Raw genomic sequence first — 25,184 nt, forward strand, 5'->3', positions numbered from 1 at the left:
CATACCCTGAAATTCACCATGCTAATGTCTTCTAATGCTTCTCTTTTCTCAAAATATAAGGAACTTATCTGCAGAAACATCATTCCCACGAATCACCTTAGGCTTTCAACAACTAGTGGTAAGTGTTATTAGTAGATCTCTAACACAAAATATGCAGGAATTAAAAAGCAAGTAGCTACCAATTTTCAGTAGCTCCTTATTCAATGGGGCACAGCAATTTGCCTGCACACTATCAACTGCAGGATTGTAGGATTAAATAATAATATTTATGTCTTATCAAACATTTTACAATCAGGTTCTTAGTAAATAGCAATATTTGAAAATATAACAAAATATACAGAGATATTTGATGAAAAGAAAAAAAAGCATTCTATTTCAAATCCATTAGTAATGATAATCCATTGTAATAATACAAATAATATTTATTATTGGTATTATAATAGCACATGGGGACCAAAATAGGTTTCCCATTGTCCTAGGCACTTTACAAATGCAGAATAAAAGACAGTCAATACTTACTGGTTTAGCATTACATCGAGAATGAATGATGACCCAAATGCATCAACCTGAAAGCTGGCTCGGGCAACATGGGTGGACTGCAACATTAAAAAGATTTAAATGAATTAGCAGTCTGCTACACCAAAATGCACCATGTAGATTTGTGAACATAACAGACAAAAATGAAATAAAAGTACTAACCATCAATATGTCATTAACCCAGGAAAAATTCTTACTAGTTAGTGTGCAAATATGTTGAATAATGGATTTGTTTTCTTTTTTAAAAAAAGCTATCTTATCTTATTTAAGATGTAGAAGTAGCAAGATAATAAACTCAAAATAAAGAGAGGCAATATTTCCTTTCATAAATTTCTACCATTACAACATGTTGTCAAATTTAGCATCTCTGAAGATAGGAGTTCTCTATGCAGCACCTTGAATTGGTGTGTGGTCTCTCTCACATCACATCACTGTTGATCCACAGGAACTGAAGGACACAATTCCTTTCTTTAGAACTCATATTCTCAACAGAAAGGTTAAAAGGTAAAACACAACAAGCCAACCTTCCCTGGCTAACAATCTGCACCTGGATCTGGAGACAGAGCTGTGGAGAATAGCTTGATAGCTGCTACTATGAAGTACACTAACTTGGTTAGATAGTCCCAAGACCAGACCACAATAAAGCTTTCTAAACACCCTCAACCCTCATTGAAATTACATGGAGGTGAAAGGTACTCAGCACCTTGCAGGATCAAACCCTTGATCTTTTTGATTTTCTTTCTCCTAAACACATATATAGGAGTGATAGCAACATGATAAATTGTTAAACCACACGGTCAGCTGCATTTATCATGAAGCTTTTGGCCGCCTCACTTACATTCTACCCACTAATCCATCTCTGCCACAACAATTTCCAACATTCCAAACCTCTGAGCAGCTACAAAGAGCTGCCATTTAAAAAAACCTACACAAACAACGTGTCTCTTTCCTTCTCTCCTAGCCAAATGTATCCTTCCTTCATTACCACCAAGATTACACTAGCCCAATATTTAGTCCTACCCAATGACATGTATAAGGTCTGATGTCTCACCACCTGCAGGGCTAGAAATGGGATCTCCTCCCTCCCAGTTAGAAACGGAAAATTCCCGGATTTCCAATGGGACACAGAGCACTTCCTTCTAGTCCTGGAAAGTCCCCAGAAACTATACTTCAAAACTGATTTTTGTTTTAATAAAAAGGCCGTTTTTAGGTCACTTTGGAGGAGTTTTAAATTACTTACAATTCTACTTTCCCTCTGAAATAAGGCACCTGGCTTTATAGGCAGAGGGATTTTAAAAAAAAAAAGGAACTATTTTTACTTTAAAAACCTCTATAGTACATTTCTGTAAACAAATGTAATATGGGATAATGTAGATGTTATCAAGAATTTACTAGCAGTCAGTTGTGATGGCCTGCACAACTCACTCCACAGGTGTGGAAACAAAGGCCATTTTCTCAAGCTTCTCAATACTGGGGATGGTGCAGTCCACAGAGTAATTTACAGAAGCCTCAAGTTTGTCCTAATTTATGGCCATCTGCCCATTGACTCAGGGGGCCCTTTCAGAACCTGGAGATTGCTGGGGAATAATGATGTCCCGGTCACACACTCTTTCCCTCAAAACATCCCTGTGCCTGGGGTGATAGGAGGTGTTGTGGCCTAGGGACAGATACCATATCTGTGCCACCCAGGGATCCCTCTCATACATGTGGAATCCTCAGAGGCAGATAAGCCAGCTTTGCCGCTACTTTGTGTAACCCATGCCTGCTTGGTGTGGTGCTCTGTCCCCCTTTAGTGGTGGCTAGACCAGTTAGAAATTGATGAGTCTGCCACAGCCTTCACTAAAGGGGATATGGCTTTTAGCCCATGCAGTACAGACTCATACAATGAATTCCAAAAGTCCCAGGTTTGATCCCAGCACTCAATGACCAGTGTCTGTCAGCATTACATTTGCAGAACAAAGTAGCCAGAGCAAATCCAAGAATTGGGCCAGTAAGTTTTTACATTTCATAAATGGGGGCTGAGATATTAGGATATTTAGCTGTAACACGTGTCACTCCATTCTGCTAAGCACAGAGGCATGTCACTTCTATAAATGGGCCTATGAGGATAGCACCAAAACAGAAATGTCCAGGCAGCTCTATTGGGCACAGTGAGTGCTGCATACACGCTACGAGGTCATTTGTTGAGAAAAGGTCATTGGCTTAAGCAGAGGAAGGTTAGTTTAGTTTATTCAGGGGTTCCCAAGGGCCCATCCTCTTTCCCAGGGAGAAGCTCTCCTCACGGCTGAGAGTTGCTAATGATATAATCAGCAAGGTCAGAGCAGCGCTGATTGCACTGGGAACAAAAACTCATGCTGGCTGCTGCCCTTAGAAGGGAGTTGGTGGGGAAGAAATGGCAGCTCCCCCACTGGTAGCTGCTCCCAGGGAACCGGAAAAACATCTCTATCTGCACAGCAGATGAGGAGCAGCAAGGGAAGCTCAGCTGGAGGAAGAGGAGAGGACCAGAGCTATGGCTACTGCCCTTGAACCTCCCTCTCAGGAGACCAACATTATTTACAAGAAGGTTCTTGTAGGATTAAGGGGGGGGTGAAGGCCCTGTTGCCTTGCCTACTCCTTGACTTTGGAATGCAGAGAGGCATTACACCTGGTAGAGGTCACAGCACATATTCATAGATTTTAAGGCAAAAGACACAAGACCATTATGATCATTTAGTCTGACCTTCTGCATAACACAGGCCATAGAATTTCATGAGGTGATTCCTCCATCAAGCCTGATATTTCTCATTGAGCCAGAGCAGATCTTTTAGAAACACATGTAATCTTGATTTAAAGACTTCAGATGACAGAGAACTCATCTCAACCCTGGTTAAATTGTTCCAATGGTTAATTACCCTCACGGTTAAAAATGTGTATCTTATTTCTAGTCTAAATTTGTCTAGTTATGAGATTCCAGGCACTGCATGCATATTTTTACACACAAACTACACACAAATGTACGTATGTATACATTATGTATAATAATCACACTCTTCATGTTATGACTTAGTTGTCATGTTACATCCTTTAAAAAATAAAATGTGAAGTGCTACAATTTTAATAATAATCCCTTTCATGTAAAATGAGTCAGTATCAGGAGAGTGGGAGCTCTTTCGAAACGTTAAAATTATAGGGTTTTCAGCATATTTAGAGTTATTCTGAAGCCTTCACTGAATCTGCCTATAGCAAAATTGTTCAAAACCCCTTCAGTTCTCTCTTTGGGGGGCAACAGAACTGAAGCAGTGACATTATTTTTAGGTGAATCTGATGTGCCCATATTCTCCATTTTCCAGTGCCATGCAGTGGGGTTTCTATTCATGCCTTTCAGTAATCCCCAGTTTGCATTTTATGTTCAACTGAAGATTCCACCATTTACATCTGTGGTCCCCAAGAGTTCGAAGGAGTTTAGAGAAGCCCAGATATGGGACCATGTCCATCTCTTCCTTGCCATTGCAATTACTAGCACCCTCTACAGGATCAAAATTATATGTAGCAAATCAACAAACTGGCATTCATTTTTCAGCTCTCAGGCAGCAGTGCGTGCTCCTGATTTGGGTTCCAAATTTCCCCTTCTCCAGTTAGATTTTGCCATGCTTTTGGCAGTTCCTTCACCAGAAGATAATAGTGCAAGAACCTCCTATTTATCTACTAGAGGCCAAAAATGTTCCTCATCTTTTTTGTTTAGTTTATTGTTCCATGGTAACCTCTCACTTAAGCAAATCAGACAGTCTTTTTGTACCTGTTTAAATACCAGCAACTGCTGCACAAAGATCTACCCTATTAGCTGTTCATTACTATATTATTAAATTCAAAGAGCATTCTAGAGCATATTTCAAATTCTTAACAACGTGCAAACTTTCACAATTGTTAGGAACTGTGCACATGACATAACTGATTATTCCGTATGTCATTAGACAATTACATCACCAATGGCTAATTTCATAGTAATGAAAGTGCAACTGTGAGAGGCATGAGGGTTTGTTGTTTGCTTTGTTTTGTTTTTTTAATTATTAAGTATGTTGTACCATATTGATCTAGTCTGGAAAATTTCCTCCACCAAACATGTATCTGAGATGTGCAATTACTATGCTACTGGATACTGGAGCTCACCCTGGACCACTATTATTCCCAGACAAAAACTGTTAAAATGATGTTAAAGGTGAGATTAGGTATCAGTAAAGTAAAATACTATCTGGATGTTGCAATTATTCAAAATTCATAGTTAGAGCTAAACTTAAAAGAAATCCAAACATATTGAAACATGGTAACGCAGAGTTTCAATAACCATTTTGATAACATTTTTGTTAACAATACTGTGCAATATGAAACATATCAAAAAAGTAAACTTTTTGGCAACAGCTGGTTGTTTTTTTAAAAAAGGACATTTTGGACCAAAATCCTTTTTGTTAGAAGAAATATTGATGAGCTCTAAGAGACCCAACAGAAAAAAGATATTTCAGTGGGCATAGCTGTAACTAGAGGCTGGTCCCTGTAAATTGGTCAAGCACAGGATTCAGAGAGGAGTCCTGCTTCCAACAGATTAGAAGTAAAGAGGCCTCCCTTAAAAGGGACATCCCTTAGGAAACAGTTTGCTGTAATAAAACAAGGAATATGCAACACTCCAAATTATCAATGAGCTGAAATGGACAGAGAAAAATCCTCAGTCCATCATCTGACCATTTGAAGTAAAATCAATTAAGTACTAGACCTAGTCAGGAATTTTTCATCAGAATGTCATCTAAAGCTAAACCTTTTGCAGGAATGTGTAGGGTGCCACAAAACTTTGTCAAAAAAGAATTCTCAAGTTCAGGATGGATTTTGAGTCCATTTTGAGAGAGACACACACCCCAGAATAGGCAGTAGCCCAGTAGTGAGGGCTGTGGGAGTCCCTGCTCTATCCTATTCAGGCCAGGAATTAAACCAGTGTTTCCCATATCCCAGGCAAGTGCCCTAATCACTAGACTATTGGCTATTCTGGGATACTTCAGTCACACACACACACACACTTTCTCTCTCTCTCTCCCCGCCCTCCCCCTCCCCCCGAAAGTCTCTGTTCCATCCTGATGCACAATGGGAAAAACTTTCAAAATCTCAAATTTTCATGGGACAGGAAAACCATTTCTCGCCCAGCTCTATTCAATATATTTCCCAGGTTCAGAATAATACTGCATATTTTTGCAAAATTCATGGAATAAAAAAACTTGTTTCTACATTATTTTTAAACAAGACTGAGCTAACAATCATATCTTGACAATCTGAAGTGCTCAGAGAATAGGTAAAATACCTAACAGAAAATGAACCTCAGATTCCTGGACACATGACAACACAAGAACCAAAGGGAAGGAAATCAATGGGTTCTTTTATTCCATCTAACTCTAGTAGTAGTAACAGGAATGGCACCTGCAAGGGTTCTTCTCAACCCCTGAAGCAAGATAATCAATTATGTCATTCAGTTCTCAAACCAAGCAACTTCCCCAGAAAACTGAAACATTTTCAACAATCATAGATGTGACACATCAACATGTGACAACTGAATCATAAAACTGGAGCTCCACTGACACAAGGAAGAAGCATACTATGCAGCATACAAACATGAGACAGAAATAGAAGAACTACACTGTTATAATGAAAAAAGCATAGTGCTTCCAGCTCTAGAACAATCTACAAGTTACAGAACCACGATGCTAACAGCTTGCATGCAGTTAAATACAAGGAAGACAGTATTACTAATCTATCTCTAAACTAGGATGATTGCAGTACCATATACCCCAAAGAACGTTATCAAATTTCCTTGAGTGCATAACACGGAGATCCTGAGCGGCTCCTCTCTAGATAGTACTGAGTACCGTACACAGCTAGGATGGAGTACTTAACAATTGACTTTATGAAAGATTGTGAAGTTCAAACAACACTCAGATGTGAAATATTGCAGGAAGTTTTGACATTAAAGTGATATTAAATGGAAGGGTCTAAATTAGATTCAGGCTGGTGCACAATCAATAGAATAAAGTGCTAAAAAAGTATCTTTGGGCTTGTTTACATGAATTTTTAGTTCAGGGTAAGCTAGGGTGTATATCTACCCTGCACTAGTCTGCCATGCCCTAATTGTCAGTGTGGGTCCTGCTACCCTATACTCAACAGTTCCCTATTGGGCTTTGATCTACCCCATAGTTTCTCAACCTATGGTACACGTACCCCCGGGGGTACGCGAGACACAGGCAGGAGGTACCCGGGGAAAAACAGAGTGAAGGGGAGGCGAGCGGCAGCTGCCAACTTCTGGGGAAGCTGGGCGGCAGCAGCCCGCTTCCCACCCAGGCCCAGCTCCCAGATGGGAGGCGTGTGGCAGCCCCCGACTTCTGGGAAAGGCAGGTGGCAGCCTCCCGCTTCCTGCCCAGTCACAGCTCCCAGCTGGGAGGCGGGCGGCAGCCGCCACAGTCCCAGGATGCCGGGCTGCAGCCAGCCACTTCCCGCCCTGTCACAGTTCCCAGCTGGGAAGCGAGCAGCAGCCCCATGCTTCCCGCCTGGTCACATCTCCCAGCTGGGAGGCGGGCAGCAGCCACTAGCTTCTGGAGGAGGCAGGCAGCAGCCTCCCGCTTCCCACTGGGTCCCAGCTCCCAGGTGGGAGCCCGGTGGCAGCCTCCTGCGTCTTGCGAGCTGGCCTCGCAGTGGGTGGCAGCCACCCACGCCCCAGTTCCAACCCAAGGGACAGCCTCCAGTGCCCGGGTTTGAAGATGGGCAGCTGCCTCCTGCCCACATCCCTGGGTCCCAATCGGCGCGGAAGCCTCCTCTGCCCCAGCTCGGATTGGGTGGCAGTCGCCCACCTCCCGGGCTGGCAGCCAGCTGGCAGCTCCCCTCCCTGGCTCAAAGCCCAGTGCTCAGAAAACTTGTCAATTTCACTGCTCTAGCTGAGCAGTGAAATTGACAAATTCCCTGTCTCTCTTTCACCCCTTCCTCCTCTCAAATCTATGGCACAAAATTTGGCCTGGCACTTTATATTCCCCAGCACTGGCATGCCGCTCAAAGCCTAGCTTTGGCCAACATCACCTCTAGCCCAGGTACATACTTGAGTCACGTACCCTGGTGTAAAGGTGGTAACCCTACCCACACTAGATCTGACATCTGTCATATCAGGGCCTTATATACTCAGGCCTTCTTCCATCATATGGCTCACATTAGTCTGTAAATATAAAATCCCAAGGAAAACTGAGCGTTGGGGTACTTATTAAAATTTTCAGAAGTTAGGGGGTACTTGCTGCTTAAAAGGTTGAGAAACACTGCTCTATCCTGCTTTGAAATGGGTGTGGATCACAACGCATTAGGGGAGCTGTTAATGTGCTACAGCAGGCCCACACTGACAAATAGTGCACGGCAGACTAGCACCGTGTAGATTTACACCCCAGCTTGTCCCGAACTAAGTGCTTGTATCGAGAAGCCCTTACTGTACATAGTACTCTATGTTTGAGCCAACTCCTGGTCCTAGTTACATCATAGAATCACAGAAATATAGGGCTGGAAGGGATCTCAGGAGATCATCTACTCCAGCCCTCTGCCCTGAGGCAGGACCAAGTATCATAATGAATCCAGAATAGATCCACTGATTTAATTGGTGCAACTGAGACCAGAATTTGGTCCAACATATTCATCCTTTCATCTCTTCTGAAACTTTACACAAGTGGTCTGCCTTCAGAGACATGCCTATTTCAGCAATAGAAAAATCTCAGAACAAAAGAATGAGTCTTTTAAGAGACTTACAACACAAAACATATAAACGGAATGAGGAGCAACTGTAGTTCCCTAGGACAGGTGGAGGTGGTGGCCACTTTAAGTACCGAATATTCATTAAAATGCTTAGAACCATACAAAACTGCATCTAGTAAAATCATTGGATTCACATATATCATATGAGGGAACTGCCAAAGCTCCATCTTGTGCCCACTCTCCTTAGAAAATATCTCTTGAAATACTTGCAGACAATTATTTACCACATCCTTAGTCATTCTCTCTCTTTGTCCACACCTATAACTATATCTAGATACATATGGTGATTTCTCCATACAAAAATGCAGAAAGAGACTGTTATAGTGCTGTGTAAAGATTTTGCCAGCGTACGTATGCTCTGACTTCTGAGTGGCAAACATGCCACACACTTTGCAGAAAAACTAGAAATTAGCAAGGTTATTTAAAAGATTTTTTTTTTCCCATTTCTTTGCTTTGCTAATCCTGGACTGTGTTTTTGTTTCTCTACACCTTTTAGGCTTAGGCTTTTAGGCTACCAGCCAGATCCTCAGCTAATGGAAAATTGACATAGCTCTACTGGCTTCAGCAGAGCTTTGCCAATTTACATCAGCGGAAGATCGGATCCTGAGCTCTAAAATGGCTTTTCTCCATACAAATATCACGATACCAACAAACCGTCAGTGCTAGAAGCAAAGGCTGCATGTCCCATTAGAAAGCCAGGAATCTATTCTTTCCAATAGTAAAAAGGTTTTTTAATTGTTGTGGTTATTAAATTAGAGGCTGCTTGAACCTGTTCAGTGGGATGAAATAATGAGTCCTGGGGGAGACAGATGAGTGGACAGAGAGCTGACGAAGCAGCCATAATCGCATGATCAATGCTGTTTATCACATGGACATCACTACCACATGGGCAACATCTAAGTGGCGGTGGTGACATTTTCTAATAAATTGTAGAGTCATACCACTCTGATCACTTCACCTAAACTCTGCCTACTCATCCATCTTCTCCAGGACTACTTCTTACATTCCAGATTTCTGAGTAGATTTTAAGAGTCACCGTTTATAATAAATAAATAAACCACCAGAAAAGTTCTTCTTTTTACCCCCAAAAATGTGAAATCTTTCCTCCCTGACCCTAAATTAATGTGGCCCCGGGGCTAGAAGCAGGCAATATTCAGTCCTGCACCAGTGACAGGTTTAATTTTAGATTTCTCATGATCCTCCAGAGTTAAAAAGCAGCTTTATACAACTGAAATGGTCAAGTCTCCACTTCCTAATGAGACACCCAGCACTTGTTTCTAGCTCTGGAAAATCCTGAGATATTGGACTTTATATTCATGTCAGCTTTATGTCTAGAAAAGCTATTTTAGTTCATTTTTAGAGGGTTTTTTTTTTTTTTTATTTAGTTATAATTTTCATCTCCCTCTGAGATCAATTAGTTTAAGTTTTGTTGTGGAAAAACTCTTCAAGGGACTTGTTGGGAGAACTTCTGGAAAAACAAACTCTTTTATAAGGAGAGCAGGCAAGGATTCAGGTATGAGAGCAGTCGTGCTTAACTAATCTGCTCGATGTCTTTGAATATATCACTGCCATGACAGATAAGAGAAATTCAGTGGATGTTGTACCCTTAGGTTTTTCAAAGTGCATTTGACAAGGTTCCACATCAGAGATTAAGGGCTAAAGTAAAGAATCATGAAACAGAAGATAATATGGTGTGATGAATAAAGTACTAGATTAAGAGTAGGGAATGAAGAAAAGCTCTGGATGAAAACTTTTCAAGATAGAAATATGTTACAAGAGGATTAACCCAGGGTCAATTTTAGAGCTTCTAGTTATTGTCATAATTATATTAATACAAAACGATTTTGGCTACTATTGAAGATAAGGCTTCTAAGACAGTGAAACTAGAGACAGAGCAGACGGGCCCTGATCTGTGAGGGGCTGACACTCTCAGTTGCCATTCACTTTCATGGTAGTTGTGGGTGTTAAGCTCCTCTCAGGACCAGACACATGATGAAGAACAATGCAAGCAGATTCTGAAGAATCTGATTGTGCAAATAGTGTAAATCTGTTTCAGTGTAGAGAAATGTGAAGTCTGAGAGCAAGGCATAACTCTAAGGGAATATCTGCTAAATATTGGCCTTCATCCAGGACACCACTTCAGTGAATGTTTAGACGTTTAGTATGGACAAACGATTCAAATCAGCTGCCTGCACAGTTACAGTAGAAGACACAAACAAAAAACTGTGGAATTCACAGAGGGACAGAACAAAAAACAAAAGAGGCAATGCAGTTCCTGTAGATAGCACCTGAATTTAATCCCATTTGGTGTATTGTGTTGCTCTGCTGCAGAAAGCGTATTATTGTCTAGGGGAGAATGCAGCATAGGGCTGGCAAGAAGGAAGACATCAGGTCTAATGACTCAAACTCAAAGACTTTAAGGCCAGAAGGGACCATCATGATCATCTAGTTTGACCTCCTCCACATCACGGACCATAGAACCTCCCCCAGACACTCCTGTAATAGATCCATAACCTCTGGCGAGTTACTGCAGTCCTCAAATCTTGATTTAAAGACTTCAAGTTACAGAAAATCCACCGTTTACTCTAGTTCAGACCAGCAAGTCACCTGTGCCGAATGCTGCAGAGAAAAATGAAAAACCGCAGGGTCTCTGCCAATCTGACCTGGGGAAAAATTCCTTCCTGACCCAAAATATGGCAATCAGTCAGACCCTGAACATGTGGGCAAGACCCACCAGACAGACACCTGGGAAAGAATTCTCTGTAGTAACTCAGAGCCCTCCCTATCTAGTGTCCCATCACCAGCTGTAGCATGGGGACTTGTTGGGCCCTGTCGTTGTGGCCCTTCCTCAGGCCCAGGCTCGGAGGAAGGCCACTGCACCTTCCAAAAAGGGGGACGTTAGCGCCTGGATACTTTGCCGTCCAGGCCCTCAGGCAGGGCGGGCGAGCCAGCAGTCTACCGCCCCGCGCCTCAGGCAGGGCGGGCTACTACCGCCCCGCGCCTCAGGCAGGGCGGGCGAGCCAGCAGTCTACCGCCCCGCGCCTCAGGCAGGGCGGGCGAGCCAGCAGTCTACCGCCCCGCGCCTCAGGCAGGGCGGGCGAGCCAGCAGTCTACCGCCCCGCGCCTCAGGCAGCGCGGGCGAGCCAGCAGTTTCCTGGAGTCAGGAAAGCCGGGGATGGTACTCCTTCATTGGGTTGCAAGGATAAGGGGGGACGGAAGGGGGACGCAGGCCCACTCAATTCCACTGCATCCCAGCCCAGGGCCCTAGTAGTGGCAAAGGCGTTACCACTAAGTTGGCGGGGCTCCCACTGCAACATGCCAACGGGGCTTGCCCCTGTCTCAGCCATAGATATGGCTGTCCCTGGGCCACTTCCTTCCCGTATTCCCAGGTACCTGTACCGGTGGGATCTTCGGTGTCACAGGGGTACACAGCCCACAGCAGGCTTGTCAGTCCCTCTGCATCACTGGTGGCAGGATGGGGAGCTCCTTGGCAAGGGGCAGCTCCTCCAGGTCGCAGGGGATGGCTCAGCCTCCGGCAGCTCCTCCAGGTCCTGGCCCGTCTCAGGGGATGGCTCAGCCTCTGGCAGCTCCTCCAGGTCAGGTCTGGCCTCGGGGGGATCCCCCAGCCCGCAGGCTTAGGGAACTCGGTCCAATTACTGGGGCCCAGGGGCCTAGCCCAGTCCTGGGAGCCGGTAGGCCTAGGCCAGTTTAGGGGGCCCGGAGGCCCTATCCAACCCTTGGGGCTTGGTCGCTGGGGCCATCCCCGGGTCCGAAGCTTTGCGAGGCGCTCGCTTGGGGTAGCAGCCTGGCTGGGTTCCGGCCTTGGCTGCAGCCGACAAAACAACACATCTGTCTCCAGTGGCAGCCTGTGTCTCACTGAGCTGCGGGGCCTGCATTTTATACTCTCAGCCCCGGCGGAGGCTCCGCCCCTCCATTGTTGGATTGGCTGGCCAGCAGGACCTATCACTGACCAGCTCCCCGGTTGCCAGGCAGACTGGATGGCAAGCCCTTTTTCTGCCTGCTGTGGGTGTTGTGGCCCTTCCTCAGGCCCAGGCTTGAAGGAAGGCCACTGCACCTTCCTACACCAGTCTTTAGACATATTGCTAATAGCAGGCATGGATGGGCTATATGCCATGATAGGCAACCTTATCATCCCCTTAACCATCCCCTCCATAAATTTATCAAGCTCAGTCTTGGAATATATTAGGTTTGTTTGCCCCCTCTACTCCCCTTGGAAGGCTGTTTCAGTACTTCACTCCTCTGACAGTTAGAAACCTTCATTTAATTTCAAGCTTAAACTTGTTGATGGCCAGTTTATATCCATTTGTTCTTGTTCTTAATGAATCAGAGTTAAAAGAAAAAGTTAAGGGACTTGTACTTAATCTCAATGGAGAATTCGTCACTTTAAGGTAAAAGCGACTTTCAAAGCACCTTCTTACTGAACGTGTTGTCAACTCTTGGGCTAGCTCCTGATTGAGTAATGCCTTACTCTGCAAATAGTCCCATTGAAATAAGGCCCAACTCAGCATGAATAAGGATGGCATAATAGGGTCCATCTTCAGAGTCAAATCACTTGTTGCAGGTGAGTAGGAAAACAGATCCAGTAAAACTATTGTAAAGGTCACCAAAAGGCACTGTCAATTGCTCATTTTGAGCAGCTATGCCTAATGTACTAACTTTCCTTGACTGGATCCAGTTTTCAAGATGCTCTGTTGTTTGCTCTATTAGTCAAATTGCTCTATCACTAATTGGCTGTTTTCCTTGTTTTCTGCATACCTTTTGTCACATGCTTATATACTTCATTAATTTTAGTAGACATGGTTTTAACTTCAATTTCCAGTACAAGAGTGACTTTTTCAGAACTTTCTTTTCGAGCTATTGTTCCAGAAAACATTTTAGAAGGTGGCAGTGAATGCAAATTGTACAAGCACACAATATGGTTTGAAAAGGCCCAGTGTGGTCTGTTTGCTTGGACAGAATGTCGCTTGGCTACTTTTTCCTTCTCTTTTGTTCAACTGTTTCTGCAGAAAGTTAGTTTCCCCTCAGATGAGTCCTTCTACTGGAGGATCAAAAAGATTGTGCAGGCCTCAGTCTTCCTGTTATAAAAATCCCCACTTCAGTGAGTCTTGGTCTCAAAGGAGCGACTCTAGTCTCATTCGGGCTCGTGATGCTCTCTCACTTCCTTTAAAAAGCACCAAGTTCTCCACACAGCCCCCAGTGATTCCCTTTCCTCAGACCCATGGAGATTTCAGCGTGCCCAGCAAGGAGCAGCTATGACCATAAAAAACAAAGCCTCATACCCCATCTGCCTCTGTGTCCTCTTTGCATGCTCCGCACTGTTGCCCAACAGTTCTACAAGCCATCCCAGAAGACACTGAGAAAACCAAGGGAAAAAACGGACAAAACTGCATCCCTGTTTGGAAGCTTTGCATCTGCATAACTGGCAAATTGATGTTATGTTTGAAGGAGAGGAAGATGTTGAGACTGAAAAACAGAAGAGATCATACCCAATTGAAAGATGTCCAGAAAGGGTCATTGCACTCTTATAGCTAAAATGAAGATTTAGTTGTTAGCTCATGGCTTGACAAGCTTTAGATGTCATATCCATTACATGCATGCTTGTTAGATCTCCTTTGTGTTGTTTTTGTTGAGAGGATACACACACACACACACACACACACACACTCACAATCTCTGTTGGCCCAGTGTTTGCAGTTTGTAGGAAATAAAATGCAGGAAAAGTTTATTCAGGGACCAAAAAAATAACCCATTTCAGCAGAAGGATGAGAGCAGCAAATTCAAGATTGGCAATATCCATAGTCTACTGTCACTGTCTAAAAAGGCAGGTCCTTTTTAGATAGTTTGGCTTAGCCCTACCAGTGCCTACTTATCTGTCCCCAGATGATGGATTTGGGTTTGTGCCAGTGGTTAGAGATGGTGTCAAGGATCACCTGATAGTAGCTTGGGGAGGAGGAGAAGGGAACTTCCTATAAGCAGGAGCCTGCTGTATCTATGAGGAAAAGGAGGCTTCTGCTTTGTATCCCGAGGGGACCTAGGTTCAGAGAGGACAGGGGAAGGAGCTCTGCATATCAGCCAGAGGGAAAGGCCTGACAAGAGCTACCTGCAGAGGGAAAGGAGCATAAGCCTTAAAGGAGCAATAGTCTGAAAAGGGAAGAGACTTGAAGAAATGCCAGGCAGCAGGACCTGCATTTTCAAAAAAAGGAAGGAAAAAAAAAAAAAAAGGTTAAGCCCAACAAGAGGCTGAAGAACCTGGGAAATTAGAGAAATACTTGCTTTAACTTAAGTTGAGATTTGAACTGTGATGTTCTTGAAATAAACTAGAGCCCCTGAAGGAGTGGCTATTTCACTCACATGAAGGCTGGGTGCAAGAATGTGAAACTGAGGCAGTGGCAGGGTCCAGTGACAGATCAGGCAAGACCTGATTGCAACCCTTTCTTCAGTGTCTTTGGATGGCATTTTGGATTGAGATATGTAAGGTCAACAACGAAGGCTAATAATGCAGGTACATGTTAATAACACATATCGTAACTATGATAATACCTATAATGCAAGTCACCTCTAAGCAGCATGAATGTAGTGTAATAAGAAAATATCTGTAGTATGGACTGTGTACGTATGTTATGTGAAATAAGAAGTGGAAGAGAAATGTTGGGTTTGAGTCTGAACTTACTGACACCAGTGTCAATCATGAATAATTCTACTAAAGTCAGAGCTGGCCTCACTGCCAACCAGGCTTAAATCTGATAATGTATATGATTATTATGATGCACATGGTAGAACAAGCGAAGATTGGGAAAAGACTCATCATTTCCTATAAAGCTTACTGATCTCTAATCCTCTGAAGGACCTACCTGCTGCATATGTGTGCATCCTTTATGGAATTAAGGGATTGTTTCTGGAGTCAATACTTCTTTTCCTGCACCTGCAGTAAAGTGATGAGAATCTCGCAATGCACAGATTTCATTGGGATTTGCACATCTAAATCCCTTAGGTACCTTTGAAAATCCCAGGCCTAATATTCAATGTTACAGGAATGTGTGTTCTAGGATAGTAATTTTCATGATATGAAATGAACTTAATTTTTGGGATACTGTTTTTAATTAAATTAATCTGTTCTTAGTAGTGAATCTGATGAGCTAGGAGGGAATTCTCTTGAAAGAAGTTTGCATAGAAAGAACATGTATATTGAGATGGCCAGAATTAGACTTTCAAATATAAATATGCCATATCAATAATATGCCAAACACATGACTTGAAAGTCAACTTTAATTGGCAGAAGTGCACATCTGGCAGCCCTGACATCCGAACATCAGAAATCAAAGGGCAGAATCCCACTGAAGTTGTGCTGCCCTTGCTGCAGGCTGAGATCTACAGTCAGGTTTGGTTTCAGCTCGTGCTGCCAATTAATCACAGTTAACGCATATGATTAACGCAAAACAAATGAACTATATTAAAAAAATAGTTGTGCTTCATCGCAGCTTTAATCGCACTATTAAATGATAATAAAATACCAATTTAAATGTATTATAAAAATCTTTGGATGTTTTTCAAATCTAATGATTTCAATTACGACACAGATTATAAAGTGTAGAGCGCTCACTTCATATTATTATTTTTATTACAAATATTTGCACTCTAAAAAAGATAAATAAAAGAAACAGTATTTTTCAATTTACCTCATACAAGTCTCCTCAGTCCTATTTCTTGTTCAGCCAATTGCTAAGAGAAACAAGTTTGTTTAGATTTATAGGAGATAATGCTGCCCGCTTCTTATTTACAATGTCAAGTGAATGTGAGAACAGGTGTTTGCATGGCACTGTTGTAGCTGATGCTGCAAGGTATTTACGTGTCAGACATACTAAACTTTCATATCCCCTTCATTTTTCGACATGTAGGCGCTAAAGTTTTACATTGTTTTGTTATTGAGTGCAGTTATGTAAAAAAAAAAAATCTACACTTGTAAATTGCACTTTCATGATAAAGAGATTGCACAACAAAATTTGTATGAGATGAATTGAAAAATACTGTTTTCTTTTGTTTATCTTTTTCAGAGTGCAAATATTTGTAATCAAAATAATAATATAAAGTGAGCACTGTAGACTTTATATTCTGTGTTGTAATTGAAATCAATAGATTTGAAAAACATCCAAAAATATTTATAATGAATTTAAATTGGTATTCTATTATTGTTTAACAGTGCAATTAAAACTGCAATTAATCGGGACTATTTTTTAATCTCATGATCAACAGCGATTTTTTTTTTTTAATCAATTGACAGTCATAGTTTCAGCACTTTTTTCCCTTCTTGAGGGCAGAACTTGCACCTCAATTTGATATTGACATTTTAATTAAATTAATATCATTCATGTATTCGTGAAGAGAGAAGGCTGCTGGGAGTATGCTGTTCATATGTGTATGTTAAGGAGAAACAGTAAATAGTACTGCACATATTTGGCCAATAAACCATTCAACTTTGTTTTATTGTTGGGAAAGGAGGCTGAACCTGGCAGCAAACTGAGTGGACACGTTTCTTAGCTGCTATGGTCTCAGTCCAGACTTAGCCTTTGTTTTCCCCTAACTATCATGATGGATTTATTGCAAACTGTGTCTGCATTTCTATCAGAGCCCATCAGTTACTGGCCAGTACACTGAAAGGGACAAAAGAAAGTGGAGAAATAGGACTATTTTTCATCATGTGTCTCTTTCTAGCAGTCATCACCTTGTCAATCCCAGAATCTTGCACTTCTTCTTTAGCCCACTTTACAGTCAGAGCTCAGTTAATTACTAACTATTAGTTACTGTTTGAACTACTTAACATGAAAAATGACAAAACAGACATATCTGCCAATATCACAATGGAAAACAGAAGGGGAGACAAATACATTTTTTGTTGCAAATTCTTCACTTGACGTCAATTATATGTGATTAGTATGTGTATTTAGTATTATTATTTAGTAGGATTAATATTTATTATGTGTATTATATAGCAGTATCTAGAGATCCCAATCAACCATCAGGACCCCATTATAATAAATAAGCCCTAAGATGACATACCTTGTCCCCCAGAGATCTCCCAATCTAGCTTTATGACAAGATGCAGCAGATTGGTGAAACAGACAAACAAGGATAGAGAGGACAAGGTAACTAAAACGAGCACATTGTGTATAGCAGGCAGTAATTTATTAATGTATCTACAATAGGCAGAAAGCTCTCAGACATTAGTAGTACAAGATCAAGCCCTAAACAGACAGCAGTTACCAGAAACAGAAATTCTACAGAAGATTTAGAATAGTTTTAAAATCTAGACAGTTTATCATCTCTCAGATTTTACTTTTTGAGAGCTACTATGATATAAAACCAATGGTTGGATAAGCAACTGTTGGTATCATCATTTAGATATATCTTCTGCATTGACTGATCTCAACTTCCTTTTTGAATGACGTGGAGGTGAAATTCTCCCATGGTTTTGGAGCCAGCACAAGGCCCTTCACACAACAGAAGACACAAGAAGGAAGTGCACTGGGGAAACTGCAAAGGTACCTGACCCACAGGGTATTCTGTGTACTCCCCATATGTGCCACAGAGAGTCTCTGCCACATAGGTCAGTGTGGAAGGTCACAATGGGAATCTGGGTTCATAGAGATCTTGTAGCCCTTAAAACTCCTGATGCAGAGGGGCTGCAGCCACTATCTCAGCCCACAAATTAGGCTAGCAGCTGTAAGAGAAGAAACTTAGTAGCCCAGATCTCCAGTCTCAGGCTAAGAAGTGAAATTCACCTCTCAAACCACAGCACTCCATCCACATGGAACCCAAATATTCAGGCTCTCTGTGGGTGGAGTGAATTTCAGCTTGAACTTTTAACTGTTTATTTTATTATTGAGCAGCAGGACTATTTGTCAAGTCACTGCTGCAGTTAAAATTCTCTCAGACACCAATAGCATGCTCTGTTTGTTGTTTTAGGTCAAATGCCCTTTGTACAGATTAAAAAGATTACTAAGAAGTAGTGTTTTAATTCTCTTGTAGGCTTTAGTAAATTCTCATTCCTAAACGCTGGCATTTTGTGCAATATGGTTTACCTTCTAGAGTCTGTGCAGAACAAATGGGGGAGGAGAGGAATTGTTATGTCTTTGTTAACTCCATATTTTTATGTGGAACACAATACAATGTTGACCACAGAAAAGTATCAAGAAGCTCAGGATTCCCCTTGAGCCTCCCATCATATTATCAGGATTGTCATGTCAAATATAAGGTCCTTTCTACTTTCTGTTAGAAGATATTGTATTAGTATTTTGTTTTGGGGTTTTATTTTAAATAAAATATCTGGCCTCATGCAGACTTCTGGCCTTGTGCAGACTTTATTCACACAATGAGGTCCTGCTAATTCAGGAAGAACAAAACTCTTAACATAGTTATTTAATTAGTCATTTATTAAGTGCCCATTGCTATAGTATCAAGGTGTACTGAGGATGATACCTGGCACCCTTTCTTGTATCTTTTATCCAAAGGTCCCAGAGTACTTTAGAAAGAGAAATAAATTAAGCATGACAGAGTAGTTACATATGGTAGAACCTATTTTGTTGATAGGGAAATCAGAGTACAGAGAAATGAATTCTTGCAATGATAGAATCAGAAACAGAACCCAATCTTCTTGGCACCCAATCCTGCGCCTTTTACATCTGACCCCATTCCATACTGTAGATCAAAATATTACCAACATCTACATATGGCTACCCAGAATGGGCAGTGCAAATCTTCACTACCTGCCCATAACCTGGAATGAAGCCTCCAGAGATTTCACAGGATGAAGGAAACATTTTGACAAATATTTGTCATGCACTGTGCTCTGAAGGCCAACCACCTTGTGCATTGCAATTAGAGATACATGGGTCCATGCACGAGATTACTCTTGCCACCATAGTGGCCCGGGCATCAGGGACTATGTTGCAGGAGACTTTGTCTCTCTTGGGCTCCTTGTTGACCTCAGCCCCGTGATAGCCGGTCTCCCTCCAAGTTTTCGGTGGCCTCGCCCTCCAGCCAGGTCACCTGTTCAGTTCAGCCCCCTTCCAGAGTAATAAAAAGTCCAAATGATAATTTGTCTGCTTCTCTTGGGCTACACTGAAGTTCTCTGCTTCTTAGTCCCTACCCCTGGGCTCTACAGAGCTTCTCCTATGCTACTTCATCCTAGCAGGTTCCGCATCACTCCTGCCTGGGAATTCTGGAGCTTATCTCAGGGATCTCTCTGTTCCTTGTAGACTCTAGCTCAGGGCTCTCATGGGATCCTGCCCTGCTCCCTGCAGGTCTTCCAGCCTATCTTCCCCAGGACCTTCCCAGGAGCTCTCCTTGCTCCTCTCTCTCGGGTGTCCCCCTCGACTGAGTTCACAACTCTATTTAAGGAGTCCTGTCCCTGATCCCCCACAGCTGGGATCTGTCATTAAGCTCCATCATACGCAGTTGGATCACTGGTTTTTAGATCACCAAGGAGGCTGAGGGGTAGCTGCTAAATCACAGGCAAGGCTGAGCCCAGCTTGCCTTAAAGGGCTAGCCAGCCTTTGACAATCCTCCACTGAGGACACTCTGTTTCCACTCCTTAAGAGCTCAAGTCTAGGGGTTTCCAAAGAGTGGCTATATGAGTACAGTGATTTTTTTATTTCTATTTTTATTTTTGTGTATACAGATTGTGCACATCACACTAAGGCCCAGAGTCAAAGAAGCCCTGGTGAACTGAACATAACTATGACGTTTAATTAGCTGCAGAAACTAGGTTTTTAGAAACTTGGACAAAACTGAAACTACAAATCCATCCCCTCCAGGGTGGCTTTGCCCTCACTCATCCCTTCTCTCACCCTTCGTCTGGACCTATCATTTTCCTCTGGCTCCGTCCTCACACAATACAGCATGCTGTAGTTCCCTCAGCCTCAAAAGGCCATCTCTTTTCTTCATCTGCCTCTCAACTTCCTCCATTCTCTCCTTTCCTGTGCCTCCAAACTGCAGCTTCTGACGTCTCCTCTTGACTGAAACTGTTGTAAGGTCATTAAGGACCTCTTCATGGCTATATATCAGAACCTGGACTTCATCCTCATCCCCCTTGACATGTGAGCCTGCCAATCATACCCTCCTTAACAACTTGTCCTCCTTGGACTTCTGTATCTTCATCCTCTCCTTGATCTCCTAACACCTTCAGCCTCTCTTTCTGTAGGAAAAGAGAGGATGTCCCACTCTGTAGGAATCTCTGAGGTTTTAATCCCCTTCTCTTTTCCCTTTATATCCTTTTGTTGAGTGACCTCATTCTCTCACATGATTTCAGCTACCATCTTTATGCCAATGATGTGTAAATCTATCTTTCCGCTCCTGAACTGTCTCCCTCAATCCAATTCCAAATCTCCACTAGACTTCTGACATCTCCTGCCGGACCTCTCAATCACCACTTTAACAACATGGCCAAAAATAAACTCTTCATATTTACTCCTATACCCTTCCCCCTTCCTCCATTTTGTTACTGTCAATAATTCCACCAACCTCTCTGTCACACAAGCCCATAACCTTGGCGTCATCTTTCACTCTTCCCTATCCCTTAGCCCGCACATTCAAACTAGGTCCAGATCTTGCAGCTTTGTACTCAGCTCTGTGCCTGAGATTTAACCTCTTCCTTCTTTTCACACAGGTAAAACTCTCAGTCAGGCCTCAATCATATCCCATCTTGATTAGTGTAACTTCCTCCTCTCCAGCTTCTCTGATACCCATATTTCCCTATCCCTGCTGTCTTTGGTCTATTCAATCGCAGCTGCTAAGATCATCCTTCTTTTCCATTGTTCTGTGACCATGTCACCCCCCATCCATAGCCCCTCCTCTGGCTCCCCATTTTCCTTTCCCACTACATCCAGTACAAACTTCTTGTCCCACCCTTCAAGGCCTTACACAACTCTGTCCTCCATACATATCTGCTCATCTCTTATCATGTTGCCCTGTTCCCATTACTACTGCTCAGCCAAGGATGCTAGCCTTGACTGCTTCTCTTACAACCATTTTGCATGGAACGTCCTTTCTGAACCTAATCCATAAATAATCCTCTCCTTCAAGTCTCTACTCATGACTCATTCTCCTCCATAATTCCTGCAAGAAACTGGCCCACTAGTAATGGATAGAATGAAGAATAGTCAGAGATAAGTAATATGTACCTAATAATAATTGTTAAAGTATATATACACAAAGTGTATTTATTTGATTGTGTTCTTGTTCTCCCACCCTTTATATGTTACTTGTCTTCATAGACTATAAACACTTTCAGGCAGGGACTGTATGTGGGTGTGGACAATATCTAGCATACTGTAGGCCCTACCACAATACAACTAATAATTCAATAATAAATGTATAATGTGATTTTTTTAAGGTACGTATAAATTTTGCTGAGCCAGTAGATAGAAGTGAATTCAAAAGTTAACTCTATTAGCTGCAGTTTCCGTAGGTATTCTGGCAGCAGTAATGTAAAGTTTTATTGTGTGGTGTTGCACTGTGTAGCCAACATATTCAATTATCCAACTGCAGCAATACACTTTCAGACATTACACTACTGCAAAAATACCTTCCTAAGATGCAGCTTCTCAGAGCTTTCTTTAAGCAAATATAACAGTACTGCAAACCATTTGTTGTCAAGCCGACTCAGAACTCCAGGATGAGGCAGTACAATGCCATTTTCAATAAAAAAGCACCCATCTTTCTATAAGAAAAATACATAAAATCAGTGCAGACCCATTGTTTTTAGTCTGTTTATATTCTACAATTCCCTTCAATCACTACTAATTACAGATTCCTTCAATAGGGCAACAGTCATCTACTATACCCTAGAGGGGACTATGAATGTATTATAAAGGAGGAAAGCTTCTAGTTGCACACAGATGTTTTAACTGAATTCATAAAAAGTTAAATTTTAAGTCAACAAATATTTCTCTTTTGAGTGAAAGGGATGAGTTTAACATTACATAATGATTTTGTTAAAAATAGACGAAATGCAACTTCAGATTTTTCAGGAGCATCAGGATTGGTAAATAAAATATCTGAGATGTATGGAAAAGCAAAGACTATTCAAGAAACTAGGGAGGGCATGTTAGTCTCCAGTTTATGCAGAGATCCATGCCAATATTTTAAATTGCAATGTTGTACTTTACTACAACTTTAGATATTTGTAGCAGATGTGGCATATGCTTTTACAATATGTGAATGGTTCAAAAGCTTCAGGGGTCCTCAAGTGATTTTGAAATGCTGAGACAATTTATTTGATTTTTACAATTACACACATTTTGAAATCATTTATAATTGCTGTAAACGTTCTATTGTATCATGTCATAAATATCATCTCAGCACCAGCAAATTCACATAGGATGAAAATAAATTATGTATATAAGTAACTGAATGTGCTGTGAAGAAACAATGTATTAGTGAATCATACAAAGAGAACATGAATTGCCAGAACTTCCCTCAAAGTTTGTCAGAAGAAATCGGAGAATGTAAAAATTTTTTAAAATGGATATTTTTGGATGATAAATTAAGCCTATTACTGATCTTGGATTGATGATTTCATGATTTCAGGATATAGCAACATGTTCTGAGAAACCTTTTGTAACTTTAGGTAAAAAAAACATATCAAAACACGTAGTATATTTGATTGGATTACATTGACTAAAATTACTGCCATTTGTATGGCTTGTAGCGATAGTAAATTGCTATGGTTATCACTTATTAAAAACTAATCATGTGTATTTATAATTGGTTGCAAATTAATACCTAAACAAGGAACATTTGCATTCAATTCACCTTCTTATATGATGAATTACTGTATTTTTGTTTCTTTGATATGAAAAAGTATTTTCATGCCAATTAAACACAATCATAATGCACACAATTTATTCAAAAACTGACATTGCATTAATTTACTGCTGTGAGTATTTTTCAGTAGTACTTGTTGCAAATAAATTTCATTCTTTCTCTCGGTGAATTTAAAAAAACAAACAAAAACAGCCTTTCTAGACAAATCCTCAACTAGATTAGAAAAGCTAGAAATCATCTTCAAAAAGCATTTAGGGACCATTTTAAGTGAAGAGAAATAAAAAAGGCAATGGAACTAGCCCTTCAATTTCTGGACTCATCTGAATAGCACTGCAGTAGGATTACTGTCCCCCAGGACCCTCAAGAAATGAGATGTGCATCTCAGTGAGAAAACATTATAAAATAAATATTGCTTTTATCTGATGTACTTAAGTACCCTTGTGGCACATTTCTCTGTCCAGATTACAAACACCTTTCTAAACACAATTTCTTACAAAGTAACTTTTTCTGTGAAAGGGATTATCTCTGTTCTGTTCATACAAAAATACTGACCTAACACTCAGTGGCGCCCAAAGTAAAACAAAGCTTTCCTATTTTTAAAATCTGAGTTAAATGCATCCATATTTTTAAAAGCAAATGGATCTACCTAACGCCAGTCTGTCTAAGAAGACACTGATTCAGGAAATTGACGGAAGCACATCTTCCTGGCATTCATAGATCAGCCACACTCAGGAAATCCTGCAGTAAAGGATCATTTGATCTATTGCAATTGCCTTTAGCTCAGGCCCGGGGTTACGTCGCTATGAAACCCGGCTCACACCTAAAATAACCTGAGCTAACCCAGAGTCACCCCTTCTTGCTACTGTGCCACTCGGCTTGCCTAAAGCAGCGTCCGAGGGTCACTCTCGGCAGCAGGAGGGTTTTGTGATGCCCACTCAGTGCAATGTTGATAGTGCAGCTCATTGGTGGGTTGCAGGCAAAGCCCCCTCCCACTCAGCTGTGATTTCTATGCATGGCGCAGCATCATACATGACTCGCATTTAGAAAGAGCCCGTTTCACCACAGACAGGTCTCCGGGGCAACCTGACACCAAATACTCGGCTGCAGGCTCCCACCACTTCGAAAGCCCGACCCAGCCGCGAGAAAGCAAAGCAGCCTCCTGACCTGTTTCCGATCCGCGCGGCTCCGGACGCGAGTGTTCAGCACCCCGGGCCCCGGCTGGGGGCCGTCCTGCGTGCGGGGGATCAGACGGAGGGGTACGATATCCTGCCTCTCCACAAACCGGGCTCCCTCCCTTCTCTCCATCTCAGTCAACAAGGCGGCTCCTCGGGGAGGGAGAAATAAAGTGCACACGATCACCCCACGGGCCAAACGCCCAAGCCGCGCTAAGCTGTGCTCGCTTTAATTCGGTTTAAGTCCACATATAATAACCCCCCGTCTCTGGGGGGTGGGGGGAATAATGCCCGAGGCATGCTACTGCTCCCACGGCACGGAAAGCGATGGGGTGGGGGAAGATCTCCATCTTAAAGGGGCCTTTAAAGGCTTTCGTTTTTTGTTTTTTTTTTAATGTACCCTTACATATTCCCTCCCCCCGCGCCTCCAAACACACCGACATGCGATGGAGCTGGTGCTCGCCGGCAGCTGCGTGATGTGCTGATTGCACCGGTGCGGTCCCTGCCATGCACCTGCCAGACACACCGCGGTACCATTGCAAAGGGTGGGCTCCTAAGGAAAGGTCATTGCATGCTGCAGTCATAAACGGCGGTAACTTACCTGCCTGCCTGGGATGAACCAGGGAGAAGATCCCCAAGGCACAGAGCGTCAAGGAGAGCAGGTAAGCAGCAGGCTGCATGGCTGTGTCTTTCCGTTCCCCCTCCCCTCCCCGCCCACCCGTCTCAGAAACGATCAGAGACCGGTCTGCATGGTGCAATATTGAGCAGCTTTGCCCTCTCCTCTGCCCTGTGTGCTCTATGGCCAGCCGTGCATTGCTGCTGCCTCTGCTCCCTCAGTGC

The 25,184-nt window shown here is 42.4% G+C and overlaps 1 protein-coding gene across 1 annotated transcript in view; it reads right to left on the reverse strand.

Moving 5' to 3' along the window:
- Positions 1-25,039, reverse strand: part of ADAM22 (ADAM metallopeptidase domain 22) — a 177,607-nt gene extending 152,568 nt beyond the window's left edge. Inside the window, 3 exon segments of the mRNA XM_067562250.1 lie at positions 520-596; positions 24,337-24,497; positions 24,946-25,039. Coding sequence (XP_067418351.1) covers positions 520-596; positions 24,337-24,497; positions 24,946-25,024 — 317 coding nt within the window. The 5' untranslated portion in view covers positions 25,025-25,039.
- Between the last annotated feature and the right edge of the window lie 145 nt (positions 25,040-25,184).

The sequence above is a fragment of the Emydura macquarii genome, unplaced genomic scaffold (genome assembly GCF_026122565.2).
Source record: "Emydura macquarii macquarii isolate MOO-44397 ecotype Brisbane River unplaced genomic scaffold, CSIRO-AGI_Emac_v2 contig_2422, whole genome shotgun sequence".
Classification (NCBI taxonomy): Eukaryota; Metazoa; Chordata; order Testudines; family Chelidae; genus Emydura; species Emydura macquarii.